This window comes from Meriones unguiculatus, chromosome 19, assembly GCF_030254825.1.
Source record: "Meriones unguiculatus strain TT.TT164.6M chromosome 19, Bangor_MerUng_6.1, whole genome shotgun sequence".
In the NCBI taxonomy this organism is placed as follows: domain Eukaryota; kingdom Metazoa; phylum Chordata; class Mammalia; order Rodentia; family Muridae; genus Meriones; species Meriones unguiculatus.
Window position 1 is genome coordinate 12050560 of NC_083366.1, and position 26902 is coordinate 12077461.

General features: G+C 42.1%; 1 protein-coding gene across 1 annotated transcript in view; it reads left to right on the forward strand.

Moving 5' to 3' along the window:
- St8sia6 (ST8 alpha-N-acetyl-neuraminide alpha-2,8-sialyltransferase 6) overlaps window positions 1-26902 on the forward strand; it is a 121306-nt gene that overhangs the window by 37248 nt on the left and 57156 nt on the right. The window contains exon 3 of the mRNA XM_060372489.1: window positions 18542-18637. Within this exon, the coding sequence (XP_060228472.1) occupies window positions 18542-18637 (96 nt within the window). The remainder of the gene's footprint in view (window positions 1-18541; window positions 18638-26902) is intronic.

Consider the following 26902-nt stretch of genomic DNA (forward strand, 5'->3'; position numbering starts at 1 on the left):
TGTCTACATTCTCATCTCTAGTTTTGTGTGAAGCAGGTAGAGTATAATATGAACAAGGCCCTTGAGGAGGAAGCCTCATGTCTGAATCTTGTCATTTACTGAATAACTGGCCAGGTCACCGCTCAGAAATAGAGTCTCTTCATATGGGCCATGCAGCTCAACTCTAGGAAGCAGAAGTGGGTAAAGAAGTCAACCACATAAACAGGAATCCTATCACTTTTTAAAACCGAAACACATAAAAAGTAATTCAATTCATAATCTTCGGTGATGGTGGTTTTTTAAAATTTCATTTCCTCTTTAATTTTTCTTATCCAGAAGTCAGAGATTCAAATTTGGGAAATATTACAAAAATTCTATTTCTCCCTGGACCCTGTAGATCTAGGTCCCTGTCCAGTGCTCTCTTCCTCTTCTTCCTCCTTCACTTCTGTTCTTTATTGCTTTCCACTGATGAGCAGTTTCTCCAAATCTGTCTCCTCCTAGCTTTTCACATTTTGTCTACCTCTGTTAACTACATCAACCCTTTACCTTTGATATACAAAGAGCCCAGGAGCAGTCTTGCTGAGCCAGCTCTCCTTGGGAGATAAATGGGGGTGGGGAGCCAAGTGGAGAGGTGGGGAAAGGCAGTTACAGGTTTCCTTTGGCAGTCTGGTAGAGGGGAACAGTCTTGAGACAGATTGCTTTTTTCAGTGAGCAGTCCTATGCCAGGGCTGAGCTTGGTGCTGGAGCAGCATCGGGGAGCAGGGCAGGCAAAGCCATGCTCTCTTCAGGGACTGTGATTACTCTAAGAAGCAAAAGGAAAAATGTTCTGGTGTGTGTAGCAACCAGCCTCAGAAAGGAGGGAAGAGAAGTTGCTTAAAGGGGCTGACCATCTGGAATAAGACCCACAGGACAAAAACAACTGTTTAAGTTAGAAGAACAACCCTGAAGCTAGGGTGAGTGAAAAGTAGAGAGAATGAGAGCACAGAGGGAGAAGGGGGTGGGAAAATGCAGTGAAAGCAATTCTTAAGCATAGGTATGTGATGGAATGACAGCCTTGAGGATTTTGCATTTTATTCCACTAACAATTCAGAGCAAGTTTTGAAGATGACCATGAACACTACATAGAGATGAACAGTTCCTGGGGTCACATCAGACACTAGTCAGGAGACTGTCCAGGTAAATCTTGATAAGATAAAAGAAGAGACAAAATGATATGGGCAGACTGAAGACAGACTAGCCCAGAGTCTGGCCATAGAGAAGAAGAAGAGGGATTAAGGATAATACATTTATGGCTCTAGATGTTCATTGTCATCCAGGGAGACATAAATGACTAGGAAAGGGAGAAGGAAGTCAAGGGTTGTGCTTGGATCAGTGCTACATTTGAAAAGTGTGCTAGGCACCAAGTGAACATGCCAGCGAGGCTGGCGACTACTCAGATGAATCTGGAGCTCAGGGAGCCCAACGGAGAGGTCAGAGCTGCACAGATAGATTTAGGTGTCATCTCCAGGGAGAGTATTCAAAGAAGAGAATGGATGCGTTCCTTTAGCACCAGGCACAGTTGTAGAAGAGAACAGGACTGAGGAATATGTTCTAGGGCTTTCCAAGACTTAGAGGTTTAGGAAGTAAAGCAAGAGTTGGCAAGGAAAAAAATTGTCATCAGTCAGTGGATTGGAGGAAACTGGGAGAACACTATTCTGTGCATCCTGTAGGAGCACTTTCAGACAAAGGATGGTCCCCTGGCCAGCTCTTATTTAAGATGAGGAAGGGGGATGTTGGAACATTGGGCTATTGAGTCTAAGATTTATTTGGATTTCAGCCTTCTGATAAATTAATTGCATGAGTTGTTGAGGAAGGGAAAGCAGTGACTTCAAATAATTCCGAAGGTGTTTCAAAGAGATGGGGATAAAAAGATGAGTAAGAAGAGGGAGAGAGTTTGTGAAGTCAAAGGGGGAACATGTTTGTATCTTGTGAGAATGAACCAGGGGAGAGGAAGATTCTGGTTATACAGAGAGGAAGAGGTGAGTGAATGTAATTTTTAAGAAAGCCTGTACAAATACACACAAAGCTATGGTTGAGATGGAAGCATCTCCACATTCCCTGTCCTCCTTGACCAGGGCCCCCATGACCAGGAGTATAGTTGGGGGCAGTTTTGGGGGTTGAAAAAGCACTTCAAGATGGATCTGTACCCAGACCTCAAGGCCTAAAATGTCCTGGTCACCAGACTCAACTTGAAGGAAGAGCAAGGTGAGACTTGGTTCATCCAGTGTTTCTTGGAGCAAGAGATGTACCTTCCCTTTGCTGGGCTGCAGCAGTCTGTCTGGACAGACCCCTTCTTGTGGCACTAAGAGAAGGTGGCCACCTGCGCAGAAGAGACCTTATCAGAAACTAACCCCTAGGGCAGCGGATATTTGACTTTTAGCTTCTAGAGCTATGAAAGAAAATTGCTCACAGCCAGCCTTGGCTACCTGGCCTGCCTAGACTGATGTGAGACCTTATTCTGTACCTTCCCTCTACTCCAGTTTTGAAACAACTGTTGATTCTACTATTTTAGCTGTAGGCCATCGTTTGGTCGACTGCCTTGCTCTGTTTTAAAGGATGTTTAAGTGAGACATTTCAGACTAGGAAACTATATAATAAAGATATTTGATGTCTTCTAGAGGTCATCAGTGATGAGACGGAAGCTTCATCAAAGATCCATTGTCTCAACTTCAGGAATTGTAAGGAAAGAGTTACAGGAACTCTAGCCCCATCAAAGATCCATTGTCTCCATTTCAGGAACTGTAAGGAAAGAGTTACAGGAACTGGGAAGAAATTTATGAACAGCCAGTACCTCATATATCCACTATTCCTCTGGCAGAAGGAGGATGTGATAAGAGTGGTAAATTCTAAATTACCTTCAATTGTATCTAATAAAGAGATTTAAGAAGTGGAACAAGTATATATTATTACCAGGAAAGAAACAGAGTTAAGAACTAAAAAGGACAATAAGTAGTTGAAGTAGATAGAAGCATTCAACACTGAAGGAAAAATCCAGAATTGTAATAAAAATTATTACCCTGAATATTTTATTACCAGAGTTATAAAAGAATGTAGTTTGTCTTTGACATATGGGGGGGGTTAGTTAGATAAAATGCTAGCACTTGTCATCATTTATTTCAAATTCTCCTTACTTCTCTTTCATGAATATACATTTACTTTGATTATGGGTCCATTTATGTAAAATTATTTAAGAACCTTATATTTCAGAAGAGTACAGGTGTGGTTCAGATTGGGCACAATGATGAAACCATTTTTTTATAGCACTGATAATTTCCCCATGCTCAGGAGAACAGTAACCTTAGGAGGATGGCAGCAAATTGGCTTCACCAGTGCCAGCACATAGGCTAGCTATGAGTTACACCATCTCCTCTCCTATGGCCAGATGTCTGCTGCAGAACTTGTATGGCTTGGGTAGCTGCTCTCCACCCCAAAGTTTAGGATCAGCTTCCTAATTAGAACCTCCACTTTTTAGGCCTCTCATTGTATTAATCATTTTTCTGAGTCTTGGGCAAAGGATGAGGTCTGGCCGGGACAGCTGGTCAGTCGATGGGATGGAGAAAAGTGTGAGGACACGATCTGTGTGGGGCCTGAGAAGCAGTGCCTTTCAGGTCACAATAATGGCTAATGCTCACCAAGACAGGTCTTCACCTGAACATCGAGGTACACACTCGTGATCTCAGCGCTCAGGAGGCCGAGGCACGAACTCATGAACCCATCATGAGTTCTAGGCTGGCCTAGGCTACACAAAGAAACTGTCTCCAAAAGTAAGAAGCAAAACAAAAGAAAACAACAAACCTTCATTAGTGAAATCTGAGAAAGGCTTCTAGCTGAAGGTCTCCAAGTAGAGACTCAGGCATGCCAGGGAGGGGCATGGTGGGATACAAGAGAACAAAGGATGGTGTGGCTCTAAACAGATAAGCTGGCACTCTTTTGGGCACTCGTAAAAGCATAATGACTGGTCATAGCAGAAAACACTTCTTAAAAGCTTTTTTTGAAATGGAAATCTGTTCATCTCGATGCATGAGATGTTAACTCTCATTAGAACTCACCTCTGGGTGTGATCCTAAGCTCCTTTTTCAGACAGGTAGGAAATAGAAGCCGTAAGCAGGTGAAGAACAGAGGACCTCCTGGTAGGAGGTGCTTTAACAGCCACCCTGAGAGGGCCTCACAGCTTCTGGGCTCTGCTGACTTAGAAGGGGAGAGGCCAGGCTGAAAGGGAAGCCCCACCCACCCCTGGTAAAAGGAGACAACGTAGCTCCACTCTGCCTAGAGTCAGGGTATCCCAGATGTGAGGGAGTCACGCTAGGACGATGTGTCCGCTGGGAAATCGCGAATAATGTAGTTCAGATTTGTCAGAGGTTTATTACTCCTGAGTTGCCTGAAATGACACTTGATTGACTGCACTTCTCAGAACCTAATACCACGTTTGAGTCACTTCTCTTCCAGCTTTTCAAAGGTTATGTCTTTGTGCTGTTTTTCGGTCGGACTTCATCTGTAATTATATTGTGAATGATAGGGCTCTTGGGACAGTCTCCTAACCTTTCTTAATTACAGTGTACCTAAGCACAGTAAATTCAGCTTCATACTTCCCTTAGACTCTCATTAAATATTAATGAGAAAATTTAAATAACTTCACTTTAAATGACACAAAATCTCAATTAAATAGAACCAAGAGATTGGACCCATCAGATTAACTAATTCCTATAATTAGCAAGGGGATTCATCAGAAGATCCTTGTTCTAGGAGTTCAGTTTCTTTCTCTCTCTCTCTCATTCAGTTTCTTACTGTGACTGGCCTCAGAATTTACTTTTTCCTCCATGAGTTACCATCTTGAGTCCTCAAGTCTGTTTGGCTATTTATTCATTCATCGGTTTGAATTTATTAGAGAGTTGTGAAAGGTGATCAGCTAGGGGCAGACATGGCAATAGTCGGCCATGACACATGGCAGAGGCTACTGCTCTCTTCTTATACCTGATCGTACCCAAAAGCTTGAGAAAAGATGGAAATTCCTTCTTCAAAAATGTTTGGATTTCTATCATCATCTTATAAAATATAGGTTGCAGGAAAAAAGCAGAAATATCTGCTAGGATTGGCCTGTCTCTCATTAACTGAATAAAGCAGTTCCCTTCTTTGTTGTCCTGAATCTAGAAATAATAATTTTCAGATCTTTTGTGTTCTTTAATATTTCTGAAATCACAGAAAGGCAAGATGTTCCATTTGCTATTTTTATTTATTTATTTATTTTGATGCACTCTTCTTATTTGACTTGGGACATAAGGTATCCCCCAATGTTTGAACATAAAGGCTAAACAGCCATGAGAAGATTTTTCAGGCATGTGTACTCATCAGCTGGTTCTTGTAGTGTTGAAGTTTCTGTGACATGTGACTTCCCAGAAGTCTCTACCTTCATTAGGCAGCACCATCAGACTGGCTTTCAGCTTCCCATCTGGTTACATAGATAACAGACCACTCCATTCACAGAAACTTGCAATAGTAACACAGTCTCGGTATTGCAGGTGTGCACATCTGTAATTCCAGAACTCCCTAAGGCTGAGGGAGTAAGCATATGAGGCTAGTCTGAGCTTAATAGCAAGTTTGAGACCAGTCTGAGAAAAAAAAGGGTGGGGCTAAGGAGAGGAGGCAAGGTGTCTTCTCATTAATGATCTTGTCTCAAAAGTTCATTTTCTGAGATTGGGTGAAAACTATTCAGTTAGCACAGAAATGTACTCACTTGGTTGAGAAGCACATGCCGATTGTCATTAAAGAGACAAGATGGGTCCTTCAGCGTGGAACTAACTGGCATCTAAAGCCAGTGCATGCATCCCTTGGTGACTTCTCAGAGGTGACCTGCATCCTTTAGCTGTCTTCAAAATGTTGCATAATGGACATTCAAGGGCTGCATTCATAGGACCAGATTTCATGCACGGCTGTGTGGAGAGTTCACTTTGGTGCAGGTAATATGTGCTCTGCGGCAGAGCTGCTGGGAGACCGGCGCCTTGCAGCTGAGTCAAAAAAGCAATTATGTTAAGTGTTCTCAGCACGCAAGACTCCTCTCACACTATTTCCTTTGTTGTACCTTTTTATATGGAAAAAAGAATCTCCACTTAGTGACACGCGATTTAGCTCATTTTTACTCTCCTGATTTTCAAATTACTTTATTGCTTTTTGCCACCAGTATTGCACTCCAGCTGTAAGGATGTCTCCCAGGCATTACAGGCCTGTGAAGTCTCACTGCAGGCTGTGGATTAGTTACCTCTCTGATTGCTGTGATGATACCCAATGGTATCAACTTGGTAGAAAGATCTGTCCGGGCTCACAGTTCAGGAGTTCAGTGGTTGTAGTGGGGAACGTGAGGTGGCTGCTTGCATTGTGTTCACAGTCAGGAAGCAGAGACTGGCAGAGGCTTGCGTTCAGCTTACTTTCTCCTTTTTACTTAATTCAGGACCTCAGTCCACAAATGGAACCCCACATCTTTCTACATCAATTAACCTTAAATGAATAATCCTGTGTAGATAGGCTCAGGCTCAGAAAATTTTCCTGTGGTGCTTATAAATTTCATCAAGTAGGGCAACCAAATTTTAACCCTCATGGGCTTTTAAGAAAGAGATTACGAGGGCAGAAGAACTTGACTCTGAGACTCTGGAGGCCACTCTAATCAGCCCAGCAGATCGACACCGCCTGGAGTCTATTAGACCGCAACACACTAGGCCCCACCCCCATTTACTAAACCAAGATTGTATTTTAATGAAAGTTACCAGGGGACCCAAGGGCACGTTGCAGCTGGAGAGGCACCAGCTCACGGGGCAGCCAACACAATAACAAACAGTGCAGTGTTAACTGCTGCTGCTGCTGAATGCCACTCAGTACACAGGCTAGCTACCCATTCCCGTCACCATGCTGAGATTTTCCATGCATTAGCGCCCACAGACTTTGCATCACTTTCATGTGAGAGATAGTATTACTCCCAGATGGAGGAAGGTTAAATAACTTTCCTAACATTAGAGGTGCAATGTGCAGCAGACTAGAGATTGGAATGAACGTCTTTGCACCACCAATGTTAATCTTCTCAATCCGTATACTCTGTTTACTCAATTCAGAAATGATTTCAGCATGCTTATGCAGGGTGCTAAAAGATAATTTTTATAAGCCGGTAAGATCACATCTCACACAGGAATGAGAATCAACACTGTAAAGCTTCTATGTATCATATCAGTGAGGAAACTTGTGAGATGTTATAACAGATTTAAAGGAGAGTTTATACAACAGACAGACATGTAAATTAGGAAGAAAGTTGAGTGCTAAAACAAGGCAAAACCAATTTTTTTTTCTTTTTGTGTATCTATGGAGGAGTTGTCTCTCTACTGGAAAAAATTCATTTGCATGCCTATGAACAAGAATGCTTTTGTGTTGTAATTGTTACTTACAATGTATGAAAGTGAAAAAATGGCTCTAAGAAACAAAATCACTTATAACACTTGTTACAATGGTGAGCCAGACTTTACTTAGATACCTATCAAGGTAGGTGTTATTGTTACGGAGTTTTATAGTAGATAAACATGGATTCAAGTCTAAGCAGAAGGAAGAGCAGAAATCCATAACAAAGGAACAGGATATATACATATGTGTGGGGGTATCAATGTATAGGGAATTATTAGGGGAAAATATTTAGGGTAAGGAGAATTCAAGTGTGAGAGTTTGGATGACAGCAGATCTGAATGATCAGTTGTTTTTCTGTTATAAAACACTAACCAAAAGGAATTTAGGGGAGGAAAAGTTTGTTTGACTTACACTTCCAGATCACTTTCTATCACTGAAGGAAGTCTATTGCAGGAAATCAAGGCAGGAACATGAAGCAGAAACCACTCACGGGCCTATGCTTACTTCCTTATATAGCCCAGGACTACTTGCCTAGGGGATGGCGCTGCCCACAGTGGGCTGGACCATCTTACAACAATTAACAATCAAGACAACCTCCCGCAAATATTTTAGCCGTCCAGTCTTGTCTGAGCAATACCTCGGTGGACACTCCCTTTTCAGGTGGCTCTGGGCTATGTCAAGATGACAGTTAAAGCTAACTAGGGCAGTAGAGAATGAGTTTGATCAGATACTGAGAATGTTCATCAAAGGTAAGGGGTTCAGGATAACCCAAGTTAGCAAGATTAATACTAGAATCGGGCTCTTAAGAGCATGCCCAATAATAGGAGCTAGTTGAACAGAGTTCAGGGTAAGGCTTAACAGAATTTGATCAAAAAGAGAACCCTTGGCACATCCCATATAGTCAGAAGAGATAATCAGAATGAGGAGGCAGCAATGTCCAGTGAACTAGTGCTCCATTGAAGGGTGATGGAATAATGTGATTACTCACACAGAATCATAGTGTATGGATTCAAAATTTAACTCTCAACTAGAGGAGTGATTTTAGAGATATCTCATTTTCCTCATTTACCCAGTACTGAACTTACATGTTTCTGATGAAAAATAAATGAAATAGACAAAGGGAACATGTTCAAAACATAGGGTGTTTTGAATACCCGGTACCTAATGACCTAATGACCATGTTTCTCTTATGTCCTTTATTCTTCACCACTAATATATGTAAACTTTTGCACTAAATCATGTTGATACAAGGCTAAGGAGATAGTTCCATTGGTAAAGTTTCATCCTTAGAACACAGCTGGGTATGGTGGTCCGTACTTGTAATTCCGGTTGTCTGTCGAGAGGCAGAGGCAGATGGAGCTGTTGGGTTTACTGTTTATCTAGTTTGTCCTGCATGACAGGCTTCTGGCCAGTGAAAGGCCCTGTCTTTATAAAGGGAGATGGCGGCTCTTGAGGAACAACACTTCGGTTGCACTCTGGCCTCCATATGTACATGTGTGCACACATGTCTACATGCATCTATATCTGCGTGCTTGCAACACACACACAAATAATATGGGCACTAATATTAAAATATCCTCAACATACGAGAGACTTTCTAATTCAAAGTATTTCAGTGAAAAATAAGACAATCCTGACTACAGAGACAGAGAATACCCTTGAAGGTAGGTCATTAAAAAGACTATTTTGTTCTAAAATTACTCTGGGATCTGGAGGAGAAAAAACATATAATTGTGGCCAGACTCCTTACAGACTTAACACTTTCACACTTGCTTCAAGCACCTAAGGATTTTATACTTCTGAACCAGTCAGTGTGGAGTGAGACACGGATGCCCCAAGGTTTGCCGCTTATCCCCAACCTGCCCCCATTTTATTTTCTTGCTATCTAAGTATCCCTGTTCCTGTTTGAGACCACCTGTTGTCCACTGGATTAGGAGTAGTTTTCATAAATCTCCATATCAGAATTGTTCTTTTGGACCTCCCCTACCCCCTCACTTCAGTCTACTTATGTAAATCAGTTCTTCCTGGCTGTGCTGGAGAACCCATCACACCTAAAGCAGAGACATCCATTTCTCTTTGAGGGAAACTCTGGGTGAGAGTGACTGGAGTTTAGAAAAAGCAAAGCCAATTAAGTTTGGCACTGTGAATTCATTCTTTGATGTTGTGGGGATGGACAATGATGTTGTTAAAAATGTGAGAAATGTTTTCTTTCCTTTTTTTTCTCTTTTTACTGAAAATATTTTTTCCTTCAAATAAAGTTTCCATGCTCTCTACTTCTCCCACTTTCTCACCACCTTTTCTTTCATCTAGATTCATTCCCTATCCATTTCTCATTAGAAAACAAACAGGCTTCTAAGAAATAATAATAAAGTAAGATAAAACAAAAACTAACACATAGAAATAGAACAAAATAAACTGAAGGGACAGCACCCAAGAGAAGGCCCAAGAAACAGGTACAGAAGCAGACCACTCATTCACACACTCAGGAATCCGTAAAAACAATATACTGGAGGCTATATATATATATATATATATATATTCAAAGAACCTGTAGGGTAAAAAGGCAAAACGTGTGTAAATAAATAAAATAAGAATTAAACAAGAAGATAAAAAAAGACTTAACACTACATTCTGAGACAAGGAACTTCCACACATACATTGAGTCCCATTTTTTGTTGCCCATGTACTGGGCATGCCCTTTACTCTTAATGATAGTTTGTTTTCCTGGTGAGACTTTTTTGAAAGCCACTAAATTTTCACTTGTAACTTGTTACCAATTGGAGACTGCCTTTGCTTTGGGGATAGAGGCAGGTGTACACTTCTACTTTCAGTTTTAGGACCCCGTCTGGTGCAGACCCATGCAGACCCTGTGCATGCTGCTTCAGTCTCTGTGAGTTCATACGTGCATGCATGGATCCTGTTGACTTAGAGGACCTCATTTCCTTGGTGTCCTCCATCCCCTCTGGCTCTTACACTCTCTTCCTCCTCTTCCACAGGGTTCCCTGAGGCTGAGGGGGGGAGGTTTGATGGAGACAGTCCACTTAGGGCTGAGTGTTCTGAGGTCACTCATGCTTTTCATGGTGTCTGGCTGTGGATCCCTATATTTGTTTCCTGCTGCAGGAGGAAGTTTCTTTGATGATGGCTGAGCAAGGCCCTGATCTATTAGTGTAGCAGAGCATCATCAGGGGTTAGTTTACTGTGACGTGCTTTCAGCAGAACAGTAACGTTTAGTTTTACCCTAAGAGATTAGGGTATCTAGTCTCAGGCTCCTGGCCACCCAAGCAGTGTCAGATGTGGCTTTCATCTCATAGATGGGGCCTTAACTCAAATGAAATATTGGTTTGTTGCTCTCACAAGCTTTGTACCACTGTTTTCCTGGCATATATTGTGGACAAGACACCACTGTAGATCAAAGAGGTTGTGGCTGGGTTGGTTCTTATGTAACTCTTTCGATAGCAGGGTACCTTTCTGTACCAAATACACTAGATGTAGGGATAAAGTCTGTGCAGGCCCCAGCTCCGCTTTTCCATGTCCACTGAGTTGTGTAGGTGTTGTCTTCAGCAGTGGGGCTTTTCCATCAGTTTGTGAAGAGCAACCTATAGTCTTGGCAACAGCCTGGGTTGTTTCTATAGGAGCTTTTCGGCCAACAACTCAATTAGATGTAACGCATTCCAGGCAATGGAAGTTTCATTTGGTAGCAAGAGATGGCCAGTAGGGGTTCTGTCTTGCCCATTATTCAGTAATTTCATTTACTTTGTCTTTATATATGTATATATTTTAGAAATCTAAGCTTCTACTTAGGTATTAGGTTTCCACACTATCCCTCAAATGTTCCTTAATTTTAGCTGTTTTCTTCATATTCCCACTGTTTTCCTTCTCTTCCCTCCCCTTCTCCACTTGATCCTCCCATTCATAACTATCTATTCTACTTTCCCTTCCAATGAAGATCTCTACTCCCCCCCCCCAGTTTCTTATTCTATAAGTAACCTCAAGGTTCAAAGGATTATAGCATTGTTATTAGTGACTTAACAGCTAATTTACACAAAAGCTAATATATTCCATATTTGTCTTTTGGAGTCTGGTTACCTCAACTCAAGATGATTTTTTTCTAGTTGCATCCATGTACCTATGAATTTCATGTTTCATTTTTTTAAATAGCTGAGTAATATTCCACTGTGTAAATGTAGCACACTTTCTCTATTCATTTATATGCTGAGGGACATCTAGGTTATTTCCAATTTCTGACTATTATGAAATGAGCAGCAGAGAACATGGTTGAGCAAGTGGTAGGATGAAGCGACCTTTGGGTATATGCCCAAGAGTGGTGTAGCTGCATCATGAGGTAGACCTCTTCCCAGCTTCCTGAGGAACCACCACACTGATTTCTGTAGTGGCCGTGCGGGTTTACACTCTCAGCAGTGGCGGGTGAATGTTCCTTCTACTCCAGAGTCTCGCCAGCATGAGTTGTCATTTGTTTGATTGATCTTGGCCATTTTGATGGCTATAAGATGAAATCTCAAAGTAGTTTTGATTTGCATTTCCTTGATAATTTAGGATTTTGAACATTTCTTTACATGTTTCTCAGCCACTTGGGTGTCTTCCTTTGAGAATTCTGTTTAGATCTATACTCCAATATTTAATTGAGTTATTTGTTTTCTTGTTTTGTAGTTTTTTGAGTTCAATATGTGTCTTGAATATTAGCTCTCTGATGTGTAGTTAGTAAAAAACATTTTCCATATTCTGTAGGCTGCTGCTTTGTCCAAATGGTGGTCTTAAAGGGTCTAGCAAATGCTATGTTTAGAGCTGGCCACTCAACTCTTCCTTATTCTCAGCATCTTAAACAGCTGCCAGTCTATACCTTCACCACAGTGAACCTTGCAGAGTGAACCTTTTCTGATTAAGGCAGAGAGTAGCATGTGTATGGGTGCAAACGTATATGTTTAGAAGGCAGTTTGATGTCCTATTGAATTAGCAGAAACAGCAGCAGTATGTTACCCCAGCAAAGTGGAGGGCCTATGATCTCCCCAGCCATGGGTTGCCACCAGATGCACAGTTCCAGACATGATTTCCTCCCGTGGGTTTTGCCCCAAATCCAAGCTGAGAGTGTTTGTTTGCTCCCATATCTGGCAGACAGGCATAATTATTCATAGGGTGTATAGCTGGATGAGTCTGCTGATGCTTTTGTCTCCCCCAGTGACCATGAAAGCAAGCCAAGCAGGTTCATTTAAGTTTGCTGTGTTTAGAGCCCACAACTCTGAGTTATCTTCTGATCCTATGGGAGCTGTTTTAGAACTCCAAACTGTAGACATCATGCAAACTAATTTTTATCTATAAATATGCAAATTATCTTACCCCTCCCTACCTGGTTTTACCTCTGCATATTCATCTCAGTATTATTGATTTATAAATGTGTTGATACTGCGGAGTCTTCCTTTAACTGGGACCCTTATGAGCAAAGTGAAATCCTTAATGTATATTATTTTATATATGTACAGAAGTTCTGAATTTATGATTTTGAAAACTGTTTTTGCACAAAAGGAGTATTCGAGAATGCATCTTGATAACTGATTTAATAGTTGAGGGATGGCTAATTAATCTTCATTGATGGTAAATAGAAACAGATAAGAGCCAAGTAAACAGAGATGATCTGCAGAATATTTTACAACTTAAGTTGCCAGTGTTCATGTTTAAAAGAATAAGTCTCTATCTATGTTGTCACTTTAAAAGCAGTTCCTATATTTCGAATTAAATGCACAGATTCATGATTTCTTCAAATTAATATGATTATGGAAAACAGCTGGCTCGCATGCTGTAAAGTCAAATGGAATTTATGCATCTACTTGCTCGTCTTCCCCAGCAGATGACTTGCTCCAAGGTAGCAGTGCTATGGCCTTGTCCACTGTAGTATCTCAAGGGCTACCCATCTACTAGGTGTAGTGTGGACTCCACACTTAACCGATGAATGACCAAGCAAAGAGGGAGACCAGGATCTGCCTGTCGTCTTTGTAGAAATACATCTGAGAATGATTTATAAGTCACAACACTGCTTTGTAGTGGAGGAGAGTGTCCTCCATGGGCTGGATGCTTGCTCTATATAGCCTTCTCTGGAGCAGCAGAATCGATAGAATAACAGTTGTTATAAAAGATTGATCAGGTTGGCTTATACCAAAGGGACCAGTTAGTCCGACAATAGCTGTCTGCAGGCTGGAGAACCTGAGGACCTCGGAGTTCCTCAATTCACAATCCTGGGCCTCAGCTGTCTCAGTCTGGTGCTGAAAACCTAGATAATTCCTGGAAAGCTCCCGCCTTTAGAAGAAGCTAGGTTCTAATGCTAGCAAAACATGGCAACAGCAGTGACTACAAAAGGAGAGACGCAGTGACTAGCAAGATGCAAACACACAGGACTACTAAGGGGGAAGTAGTTCTCTATCTGGGCCTTCTGGAAGGTTCTGCCCACTCTGGGGGAGGATCTATTTCATCCCGTTCACCCTTCCCAAGAACACCCCTCACAGATGGCCCAAAGGCATGTCTCTTAGCTGATTTTAGTTTCTACCCAAGATTCATCATCAAACTTTCCCTTCTCTTTTCAGAAAGCCACAAAGAGGTAAGGGAGCATATCGTAAGAAATTTGCCTGCTGACCCTAGAGGTAGGACTCAGGAGATCACCCTGGCCTGAATCCCAGAGGCTATCCAGCCTGCTGGGCCCCTCTGCATAAGACTTTCTGCTGGTGGTCAGCATGCTGTCCGTTCTCATTACTCTTGGATGAAGAAGGAACATTAGAAACATTAATTTAAAAAATCCCTCACTGAGCTTTCTGGTTTTAGAAACTATTCTCCAGCTATTGTTAATGTATCCATTCCTCAGAAAGTAGAACTGATCAGGTTTGAAGCATTATGTTGTGACGCCCATTTTGTCACCGTAAATAGAACTTAGCTGTACTTGTTCCTGAGAGCCTTGCACTCAGATTGTTTCTTCGGATGTTTTACTTGGCCAGGGGACTGATTGCATGGTTGTATGATTACAGGTCACACTCAGAAGGTGACATTCATTCTGTGCGTTAGGGGTCTTGCTGGATACTAAGTACCAGTGACAGTATTCTGCAGATTTGTGTAACATCATTCCTTTGAGAGATATTCTCTGCATTATCTGTTTATTATCTGGCAAGAACCAGGACGGTCTTCAGACTCCTAGCATTTTGGTGGACTCTGGCCAGGAGGACTCTGGCCAGTGATCACTTTCAACTCAAGGATGACTTATAAAAACAGGATTTTCAAGGAAGCCCAGTATCCACAGAGATAACAATGATAGGAGAAATGCTGCCTTTTGTGTCTCTTCTCCCCGCAGTCTTATTAAAAAGTTCTTCCTCTTGATATACTGAAATGCTGAAAATGTGCCTAAAGGCCTGTTTGTTGGTACCAAACAGGCAAATTCTATTATTAAGTAATAAAGATGATCAGAATTCATGGTATAAGACTTTCAGAGAATGGAGAGAAAAGGAAATTCGTACCATTTAATGGTTAGCAAACTGTTGTTAAACTCCTAATCAAAGGCCAGGCTGATAGATGGCTGCTGTTTTAGCTATCCCACTAAGGCGTGGGCTACATGTCCCGAAGGGGATGATTTGGAGCAGAGAAGTAGCATGATCAGATCAAGCGTATGTGAGAGACAGCCCTCCTTGAGGCAATGAAAATAGATGAAGGAAAAAGAGGTCTGTGAAGAGGTTTGGGGAGAGCAGGCAGGTTGCAAAGGTAGGAGCCCAGAGGCAAAGCACAGGAGAACACCTACAGCTGAATACCAGTCATTCCTTTAAAGTCACATCAGAAAAAGACTAACCGGCAATACCAAGACATACAGAAAAGAAGCTTCAGAAGGGCTGTGACCAGCAGCCAGAGGCTGTGGAGCGAGGAGGGCTGAGGGTGGAACAAGATAGTGCTGCAGGCTGGGAAGCTAAGGCAAGGCACTGAGTTCTCCTTCGACACAGTGACACTTGCTGAGAGCCAGAAGTGGATTTATAAATAGACCAAGTGGGCAGCTGTGGTTACAATTGGAATAGGCAATAGGGAGAGGGGAATAGCAATGTGAGTTATTTTGCTTTTGATTCTGAGATGGTAGTGAATTGATGGTGGCAATGGAAGCCAGAGAGTAAAGATGCGTTCAGAAAAAGTAGTAGGGCGGGACCTGATCTCAGAGTAGCCAGAAGGATGGAGTGGCAGATGCATTATCATCATGGGAGAGAGGCGGCCTTTCTTTCAGATGGAAGGTCAGGGCTGACAGCTGTGGATTGATCACACCCAGCAGCACTGGTTCTCTGAAACAGGCAGCATGACTGAATGAGATGTTAGGAGGGCCAGAGAATGGTCAAGATAGCAGGATAACTGAATGTGTAGAGTGACCACTGAGAGAACTGGGGCTTGAAATAGAATTGTTAAGAAATATAGAGGGCTTAACAAATTGGACACCATGGACTTGTCAATTCACCAGCCGTACAGGCATCAGGTCTAGGGATGTCTATGGAAGGAGCTCTATTTCTTCAGTCACTTCTTTGCAAGGAGTGAGGGGATGTCAGTGGAGGAAGAAGTCAAGGGTGCTGGCAAGATGTGACAGCTATGACAAATGCTACGGGCGCAGAGTGAGACAGGCCTACACAGGGACAAGTGAGTAAGGATGGTCGTGTTGCAGAGGGCAGGGGGGATAGTTGGAGTCATCTCAACTTGCTGGTCTGAGAAGCTTTAAAGGCCAACTTAGTCTCCAAGTTCTAGGGCATCTTCAAGGGGAGAAGAGCTGAGCTATCTAAGACAGGTCTTTTTGATGGCAGAGGCGGGAGGATGTGTGCGGAGTTTGGAAATAAATATATAAGCTCACCATTTCTGTTAGAGATAACTATTTAAGAAGCTTTCATCACAAAATTACAATGGACTGGAATTAAACAACAATAAGGAGGGGACAGAAGCAGAAATCTTGGAGCTTGCAGCATCTGTCTTTGGGGTTTGGAGTTGTGGGGACAATGACTGGATGCCCTCTGAAGCTGAGTCCGATTTCTTTCGTTCACCAATGGCTCAGACAACACTGTGAGCTAGTGATACATGGACATTGTCTTATTCATCTCATTTAAAATGTGCTCCTTGTAGCAGAGTGTGATGCCGTTTGCCTCTGTGGCTTGCAGTAGCCAGGACTGTTTCCCCTTCACCCTGGTCCTTTGGGTTGGACTAGTCTGACCAGATCCTTGGAAAGGTGCACATATCAGCCCACGCTTGACTCTCCTCACTGCAATCTCTTGTTTTACCACGTTGCTTCTGACTCAGCCTTTAAGAGTTCCTGCTTTCATCTTGACATCCCCCTGTTTCTGTTCCCTTTGACTTACAGAAATTGCCCCTGAATCAGATGTTAGGAGGGTTCACCATAACATCCCCTTTGGGCTGTGTGCCCACATCTAAGACATAATCTGAGTTTTCTCATCTCAAACTTGTGGAGGGTTCATGTTTCCTTCCCCCAGAGAGAGGTAGAGGAAAGGGAAGAATGTGAAGATTTCAAATGAGAAAAGGGACATAGAGACACAAAAGGCAAAGGGAAGTACAAGACCCCTGTCCTCTTGAAATTGAGTGACTCCCTGCAGAGAGAGAGATGTTTGTAGCCCCAATGGGGATAGAATAAATGGCCTGGAGGAAGGACTGACTTGCCTGAGGACAGATTTCAATGATGAGTTTAGAGCAAGAATACAACTGTTATTTATTGGCTTCTGTGTCTCAGGTCTTTTCAAACCTACTCCTTTTGATCCCTTTAGCTGTTTTACTGGGAAAAATTAAGAAAGAGAGGCTCTCCAACTGACAGCTAAGAAAAGAGCAAAGCCCAAAGGCAAGGTCAGCCCCGCTAACTCCAAAGACCCCATTTGCTTCTCCAGACTCTGCCAGGTCATCTTCCCTGTGCATCAGATCCTCTCATCTGATTTGCACACAGCCTTGCTGGTTTGCAGCTGGGCAAAGCTATTTTGTTTTTATTGAGAAGGATGCTCTCCACTTTCAGGAAAGGTGTGTGAGACAGTTCTATTGGCGCCTGGTTGTCACTGTTCCACAGTTGAGCATTACAAAGCCATCATAATTCAAAGCACTGCTGGCTGGGTAATGTACTTCATTAATGGTGCTGCTGAATAAAACACACAGCAAATTAGAAATAAACAAATGCTTGGGAGTGTGATTATACATTTGAATAGCACAGGAAGTGCTGTTAGAGAAAGAATTAGACTGTGGTGTGGGTGAGGGTAGGGGGGAGAAGTAGTGGGGAAAGAAATTATATTGGGATTCTTAGAGATTTTGTTTTTATCAAATTTATTATTGTTGTTATTATTGTTTTTGTTGTTGGGAAAGCATGACTCCATCTTGCTTATCTCTTCACCTTCATGCCCCTTCACTCTCACCTCTGTACCCAGTGTCTAAAGAAGTCCAGTCTATCTTGACTTCAGAAAAGATCTCAAATCTGTTTGCTTGGCTCCTTGTTGGTGGACCCAGATACAGTGTGTCTCCATTGAACATTGTGTCCATGACCCTCACTGTGTCCAATACTCAGTTAGTTAACATGCCTGTCCACAAGATTTGTAGTTTTGGAGTCAGTTAAACAAATGTGTGTGCCCATGAAGCTCATTATGCGCAAGGGTCCATTTTCTTTGTCCTGATACTGGCTTTTGCTTTGCTTATGTTTCACCCCTGATTTTCTGAGTTCATAAAAGCAAACATGTGGGGCTCCTCTATCAGAACTATTACAACAATCAGAGACTAGATCCACCTGTGTTCTTTATGGAGAAAACATTAATTTCCTGTGTGTCTAGGCATCTCACCCAAGACAGTGCTTAAAAAAAAATAAAAAAGGCTATTTATACACAGTGATTAAACTATAGCTTATTCATTATAAATACTAACCTGAAAATATGCAAAAAAGGAAATACAATGCTTTCAAGATTGATTTCTTTTTAGTTTGACTTTATAGTGTAAATTTTTTAATTTAGATCCATCAGAGGTGAAAATATCCATTTCCTTTCCCAGGGATAAATTCAACAATGGAATAAAAGTCAGGCTTCATTTGAGTACATACTTTATCAATTGAATCGTATTTTTATTATTAAATATTTTAAATTAATTTTTTTTCTCTTTTAAGAAACAGCACATATCTGGAAGAGAAGTCACTCCAGCTGATAGAGAAATGCAAAAATCTGCAATATGCCTTGAACTCTTTATCTAACAAAACAAAACGGTAAGTTCCACTCTTTACATTTAATTTTAAATAAGTGTTTTGTATTCAAAGCATTACAAAGCATATCTGAAATCATTTGAAAAAATAAGGCTGGGCTCACTTCAGCTTGATGTTGGTTCTGAGAATACCTCGCCCCCAGCCCTCCACCCCAGTGAGGAGGATGGAGCAGGGACAAACTGTGCAGAGCAAGGTCATCCCCTGGCTATAGGACTCAGTTTATCTGTCTTAGATCCACATTTCTTATGCACAATCTGTTCTCGCTAAAATTTAAGGCCTGCACACCCATCTGAGAATCTGATGTGTGTTTGAGGCATTATTCTGGGAAAATGTTCCCTTGCACACAATTTTGCTTACCACTTTAGGTTACCGGTTTACCCAGCTGACTCCAGCTGTGGCTCACCCATCACTCACTGCTGTGCTACATCCTCTTCTTCCAGCTAACAGGAAGGCAAGTGGAGGTCTCTACACTTTAGGAATGGAAGAGGCATTGGTGGCTGGATATTCTGAAACCTGGGGCACTGCTTGGATCATAGCTGGAAAGACTAGCAGGGCTGGACTGAGGCTCTGTGTGTGAAGCATGGAGTTGTGTTGTGCTGTGTAGCTGCCTGGAAGAGGCTGGGCATGTATCTCAAGTGGGCATGTATGTTTAACACATACAGGGCTCTAGGATTAATCCCAGGACCGCCATGAAAAAGAAATGTAGGAGAAAGAGAGAATCTTCTGAAAGGAGGGGTTCTAAGTTTCATTTTGCTGTGTGCTTGGCTGAGAAAGGGAGAAAAGGGTAATCGGTAAGAGATGGAACTGAGTGTGTGGGAGGCTGAGCAGAGAAGAGAAGCCAAGGTGTAGGCGACCTGGTCCAGCCTGCTTTACAACTGGACCTTGGGACAAGCCAGGTTAGGACTTTTATTCAATGCACTGAGCTCCCCAACAGGCTGCTTCCCAGCATGCAGGAGGCAGGCGCCCCTGGAAAACGTTCTGCAGGCTATGCCATTTCTTTATACAACAGGGAGATGCTTCACAATGAAGCCTGCTGTGTGAAGAATCTCAGGCACCTCCCAGAGAAACCTCATTGACTGTTCTAGACTAGGCTCACCGTGGGAAGGCAGGACCAACACGGCAACACTTAATATCCCTTGCCCATCTCTGTTTTTTCTGAGCTTCCTGACTACCCAGATCCTTGAAATTATCGGAAAGCATTTAACAATGTTTGTTGACTCTGATTTGAGTCCATCCAGTTGAACAGCCTAATCCTGTAAAACAGATGGACTATTGGGGACTTATCTTCCTTTTCATTGGATGTAAATGTACTAAATCTGCTGGAGAAAGCTCCTGTACTCTGCTCACCCTTCTGGCTCCCCAATTTTTGGCTGTCTTTGTTCAAAATGGCAGGCCTACACAATCTTCCTCTGTAGGCTCTAGGATCTTTTACTATTTATTTGTTGGATTTGAGCTCCAGGGATTAAAAGGAGGGAAGGAGAAAAAGAAGTGCTCTCCATGCAATGCCTTTCCAGGTTAACCATGACACGTCATTGGCAAAAAGGTGAATATGACTCCATGAACATGTTTTGTCTATCTATTGGTCTGTCTGTCTGTCTGTCTATCATTTTTCTACCAACCTGTTATCTGTCCATCTGTCTGTGTATCTGTGTATCTACCTCCCTCCCTCCCCATCTCCCTCTACCTCTTTTTCAGCTCAATGATATATTGTTAAAAGTCCCTGTAATCTGACCTCACCTTGACAACATTTCTGTAGATGGGTCAGAACATGTGTCAACACTCGTCACCTTGCGCAGTCCCCTCACTTGACTCGGAGTGGCTCCCACACTGTAGACAGCACTCCACAGCTGTTTTGATCCTGTCAGAATGTTGTCTTGTTTTTCAGGCCTGTGGATGTTCTGAGGCTTTGGTCTAGCTTTTCCAGGGAGGCTTTCCATCATAAACCTCTTGTAGTTCTCTTAACATTATCAGACACGTGACACCAAGAAACATGAGAGCTGGAAGCAGACATTATTCTTAGCTTCAGTGCGCCCTGCAGAAATCTGTTTACTCCTCCCCCAAATGCAAGTCAGCATATGGCCCTCGCCTCTGGCTGACTTTCTTACTGGTATTGTCCATGTTTGCTCCACAAGCTCTCCAACAGAAGGATTTTCAGCATTGGCACATGCAAAGTACTGAGTCAGCATGGGGGAAATTCTCTAATGTTCTGACCTGAGCTGAGAGATCTGACAACTCTTGGTGTTCAGAGACAGAGATTAACTACAGCATGCTAATGAGAATGCCCGGGCACATGCTCTCCTGTGCATTTCCTCAGCCTTGTCCTGTTATTTGGGGTTTGGTGGCGAGACCTTTCCTCAGCTGTTCTTCTAGGGCTTGCCTTCCCATTACACACACAATTTTCAACTAGCTTATAATTAGCCTACACTAGTATTCTGCACAGCAAAGGTCTAGAGAGAACAGGCACAAATGGCCCACTGCTAGGAAAGTGTTATTCTTGCACACAGGAGACTAATATTTTTTTTTCCGGTTGTATTGTCTATTGTCAGGAATTGTGCATTCTACAACTAGGGGACAATTAGGAAACTTGCAGGGGACAATAGGGAAAGCCATTCAGTGTATGGTGTTTAAAAAAAAAGCAATTTCACTTTCTTAGAAATAATTATTTAGCCCTATTTTTGTCATGGTCTGTTAAAGACTTAGAATTTTCTCTTTCATCGGGTGATTTGTCCCTTTCAGGTTGCTAAAATAGGATTTAGGAGACAGAGTTACAGTGGGAGGGAAATAGCACTTTCTTTTTTTTTCTGCCTAGTGTTGACTACATTTTTGAATAAAAGAACAATTAGGCAGTAGAATTAGGACAATCAGTAGAATGAGTCTTATGCATGGCAATTTTCTTTCTCTGACTCTATCTCACTGTCTTTTACTGACTGTCTGTCTCTCTGTGTGTGTTGTGTATGTGTGTTATATGTACTTGTTAATGAGGTTGTGTGCACATGTGCATGCATGCTTACATTTGTCCATGAGGGCCAGAGGTTGATGTTGAGTGTCTTGACAATCACTCTCCATTTTCAATCTGAGACAAGTTCTCTCACTGAGCCTGAAGATCAACTTGGTTGGCCAACTTGGCCATTGTGCTTCAGGGATATGTTTATCTCTTCCTCTCCCTACAACCGCGATTCAGGCATGAAACACATATCCTGCCTTTTAGGTGGATTCTGGGGTCCAAGTACACTGTGGTCCTTGTGCTTATACAGCAGGTACTTTACCCACAGCCCAAGTCCAAGATTCTGTATTCTCTGTTTAAAAGCATGGTCTCCAAGGTTCAGAAGTGTCTTATTTTTAGTTCTGTCTCTGGTGCCTGTACAAGAATTCACTGTTTCATAAACATTTATAGAATAAGGAAGTGAGATCGTTTATTCCTTAAGTCTGTAAAATACTTTTTATATCTTATAATCTGTATTAAAAATTATCATCACTCAATCCATAAGTTTTAAATTTTTTGATGCCAATTTCCTTTATGTGACTACTTCTGTTACTTTGGGCTTGGGCTTCTCTGGGATGGATTTTCTAACTGATCCTTGGCCCCTGACTGTCTCTGCAGGTTTCTCCAGTATAATCCTTTTCACTAGGTCTTCTACCAGGTGGAAATATTAAACTGTATTAAAAGTGCAATCTTATCATTATTAGTTTGCCCATTAGTCATTATGGTGAAATTATTTTTTACTTTTATTTATTTATGTTTGTTTATTTATTTATTTATTTTGCTTTTATGTTTTATGCATGGATATTCAAGCTGCCCATTGTCTTCTTTATTACTTCAGACAAATGAAGTCTTAGCTCAGAGCAGTTACCTCAAAGGTGCTGACTGAGGCAGTTTTAACTGTCTCTCTCTTGGTTTTTCAGCCTCTTTTGAGGTTTATCAAGTTTCTTTTGCTGTAACCAATACCAAAGACAAATCAGCTTATTAAGAGAAAAGGTATTCCAGGACCAGAGTTTTAGATGCTTTTGTACATGATCATACAGAGGCCTCTAGTAGGAAAGTATCATATTGTGGCATGTTTGCCACATGGCTAGAATGCAAAGCCACGATCCCACAATCCTTTTCAAAGACTCACCCCCAGTAACAGAAACCTTCCTACCAGGCCTTACCCTCAGTTTCCACCATCTTTCAAGAGTTCCAAACTGGAGAGAGAGCCTTTCACATAAGATTTTTGAGGGACATTTAATATCCAAATGAATCTTTTCTTCTTTGTGGGTCTAGGACTTCCTCCCCAAATTAGAGTTATTTAATCTCTACTCTTTAGTCAAAATGATGAGCTGCCCAGGTGAAATCTCTCAGAACTCAATGTCTAAATGCAAAATTCTATTTGTCCACATACTGCTCAATAGTCCTTCCTGATAAGGTAGCTCCCTTGGGTGTCTTACCTCCTGAAAATTGACTCAGTGAATCTGATAATCATGTCTAACAGGCAGAGCCCCAGAAAGACCAAGTAAAATCTCATACTCTGTACAGTTTACAGGAGGCTCCAACCATACTCACTTCCTGCTGACTGCTTTGAGTCAGTAGATTGTGAATGGAGTTGACGCTGGGTTGGTGTTCAGGATGTAGTGTCTGTCTGGGCAGCTGCTTCAGCATAAACTCGAGGCTCCGGGAAGAGAATACTGTCAATGGAGGTCAGCCAGGTATCTCCACTTTATATGTGTTTTGTAGCTTTACCATCCTGACCATCCTAGTGATTATAGGCCTTGTCCTAGTTTGGATTTCGATTGCTGCAATGGCACACCAAGACAGGAAGCAAGTTGGATACAAAAGGGTTTATTTGGCTTATACTTACATATAATTGTTCATCACTGAAAGAAGTCAGGACAGGAACTCAAACAAGGGGGGAACCTGGAGGCAGGATGATGAAGAGGCCATGGAGAGGTACTGCTTACTGGCTTGTTCCTCATGGCTTGCTCAGTGTGCTTTCTTACAGAATCCAGATCTACAAGGCCAGGCATGTCACCACATACAATGGGCTGGGCCCTCTCCTGTCAATCACTAATTAAGAAAATTCCCTACAGTCTTGGCTCCATCCTGTTCTTATAGAGATATTTTCTTAACTGAGGTTCCCTTCTTTCAGATGACTTTAGCTTGGTCAAGCTGACATAAAAGTACACAACACAGGCCTCCTAAATTGTCTCTTCAAAGGAAAAGATGTAGTTCTCTTAAGTAACAGCTTAGGCCGGAGATATAGCTCATTGACAAAGTGCTTGCCTAGAATGTACAGGAAGCTCTGGGTTGGAGCTAGTAGCACATAAAATTAGGAGTGATGGTTGTAACCCCAGCAGTTGGGAGGCAGAAAGGGAAGAATGCAAAGATCAAGATTCTTTTCAGCTCTACAAGAAGTTTGAGGCCTGGGATAGACATGGTTTCTCAAAGAACAAACAAACAAAAAAGCAGAACTAGCCAACCAACCAACCAACCCAACAAACAAGCTGGAGAGATGACTAAGTGGTTAAGTCCACTGTTTGCTCTTCCAGAAGGCCCCGTTCAGTCCCCGGAAACTGCATGGTGACTGAACAACTGTTTGTAGTTCCGTTCCCAACAGATCCAACTCCCTCATCTGACCTCCAAGGACACATACAAGGAACACAGACATGCATGGAGAGGAAACACCCATATACACAAAATAATAAAATAAAATACATTTTTTAAAAAACAAAAATAGAAAAGTAACAACAATCTTGTATAGCTTATGAATCCTTGAGCCTTTTATACAACGTTTCTTCTGAAAAGATCAGAGGTCTTCTTCAGGAGCCTTGTAACTTTCTGCAAAATTATTAAAGCATGAAAGCCCACTCTGTATTCAGACAGCTTTCCAGGGTAAGTTACAGTGCTCAGCATTATGATTCGGAGCTTCTGTCTGACACTGCTGAGCTGTGACTGTCCCATAGACTACCTAGTCAGTATATATGCTACTATGGCATGCCATTCCATTTTCAATTACGATAGAATTTCCTGAAAGATATCGTCTTCGTGAGGCAGCATAAAGGTGCTCCTTAAGCAGGCGTGGCGTCACAGGTGACATGTGAAGTGGATTGAAAACTGGCCCTAAAACTTTGTCATTCTCTATTACCCCGGAGAGAGCAGCCTGACCTGATTATTGTGTGAAGAGAGATGGTGTAAATCACAACACAGCAACCAGAGTGTGAGCTTTTCACATGACAGCCGCCAACAAAGCAAGGATTTCTAAATCTCAAGTTGCCTGGCAGATGGAATGATTTTTTTTTTTTAGTCATATGCAATATCTTTTGGTCCTAGAATGATGAATGACTTATGTCCCATCAACTTTAAAGTTGCTTTTGAAGGTGACATGCACACTTTTGTCTCTTTGTTCTTCTCTGACCTTTAAAAGTGATCCTTTCTGGTCAATTTTGAAGGACCCCGAAATCTCATATGCCTGTTTGTCATTGGTGAAGAGAAGCAGGCCAGAAAACAGCAAGTGAAGACCAAAAAGTTTATCAATGAACAGAATATAAAGACCATATCTTAAAAGGCTGGGCAGAGGGCTCATGGTTAAGAGTGCATACCTCTCCTTTAGAGGACCCTAAGTTGTACCCATGTTGGGAGCTTACAGCAGCCTGCCATGCCACTCCAGTTCCAGGCGCTCTAATACCCTCTTTGGCATCTGCAGGCACCTGTGTACATGTTCGGAAACATACAGAAAGGGAGCCAGACTTCACATTTCTCCCAGAAGCCAAAGCAAGGGCTGCCTCTGCTGACATCAAAATTTAAGCTGGGAGGCACGCGGTCTGGTAGCGTCATCTTTCTGCACTTTCAACAAAAGCTGTTTCTCTGCCCCCTTTCAAAGGGTGTTTAATGACTCTCTGCACCTTAATGAGCACAAGAACATGAACAATTAGGACTCAAGAGCTTGAAGCAATAGTTTCTTAAGTTCTTCCTTCCCGTATACAGTGTTCAGTTTTAGTACATTTATTTATTTTTTGAAGATAAACAAGATCTAATTACCTAAGGTTAAAAAGAATGTGGGGAAGGATTATGACTTATTCCATAATTGGAATAAATGGACCTAGTCAGAATGTATAAAAATAAGATTTTTACTTCCCCGCCCCATATGTGTGGTTTTCTGATATTGAAAGATAACCATCACAATATCAAATTCCCTAATCAATACACTTAGCCGTAGTTACTTGCTGTTGTTAATTTGCCATGCAAACTGCATTTTTTTAAACATTTGTTTCAAAGGAAATGGAAGAAATGACTTTCTGGTTAAGATTGATTGCGTGTTCATATCAGTTACTTTAAAAAAGCCTTTAGTGGGAAGATTATGACAATGGAAATACTCAGAATTACTTCCAACTTTAAAATAGCTACAAAGGAAGTAAGTGTCAGTCTTTAAAATCTTCCATTGTATCACTGCTGTCTCGTGGAACCAGCAGGCTACTGCAAGATGGGATGAGTGAATTTCCAGGCTATTATGGAAGACTGTTACCTCTGCCTTGCTGCCCTGTGGAGTGTTTAATGTGATAGAAGTTGGCTGCCTTGCCATGAAGACTTGGTATGGTCCTCATGCAAGGACCTGCCACCTACTATCAAGGGCCAGCATCATCTTATTAGCCATGTGAGGGAGATATGTAGCAGTGGATCCTTCAGCTCCAAACAATGTCTTGAGGCTGCAATCTATAATATAAGATGATGGATAGCTGCTTGGCTAAGCTGCTCACAAATTTTGGACCTGTACCATCATAGATGCTTATTTTATTTGTTTGTTTGTTTGTTTGTTTTTCAAGACAGAGTTCGTTTTAAATTTTTATTTATTTATTCACTTTACATATCTATCATAGCCCTCTTCCTTCTCTCCTTCCACTCCCACCCTCTCTCCTTCTTTCCACAACTCCTTCCCTATTCCTCAGATAAGAGGAGCACCCCCTACACACCCATCCCAGCTCATCAAGCTGCATCAAGACTGAGAATGTCCTCTTTTCCTGTGGCCTGGTGAGGCAGCCCTGCAAGGGGCTGGGGGGTGATCAGAGACAGCCTCATTCCCCTTACTAGGGAGCCCATGTGAAGCCTGAGCTGCCCATCTGCTGCATCTGTGTAGGGGGCCCAGGCCAGCCTGTGGGTTGGTGCTTCAGTCTCCACAGCCCCTCTGAATCCTGGTTAGTTAGTTCTGTTGGTCTTCTCGTGGAGCTCCTCTCACCTCCAGGTCCTTCCATCCTTCCCCCAACTCTTCTACATGATACCCTACATTTCGCCCAATGTTT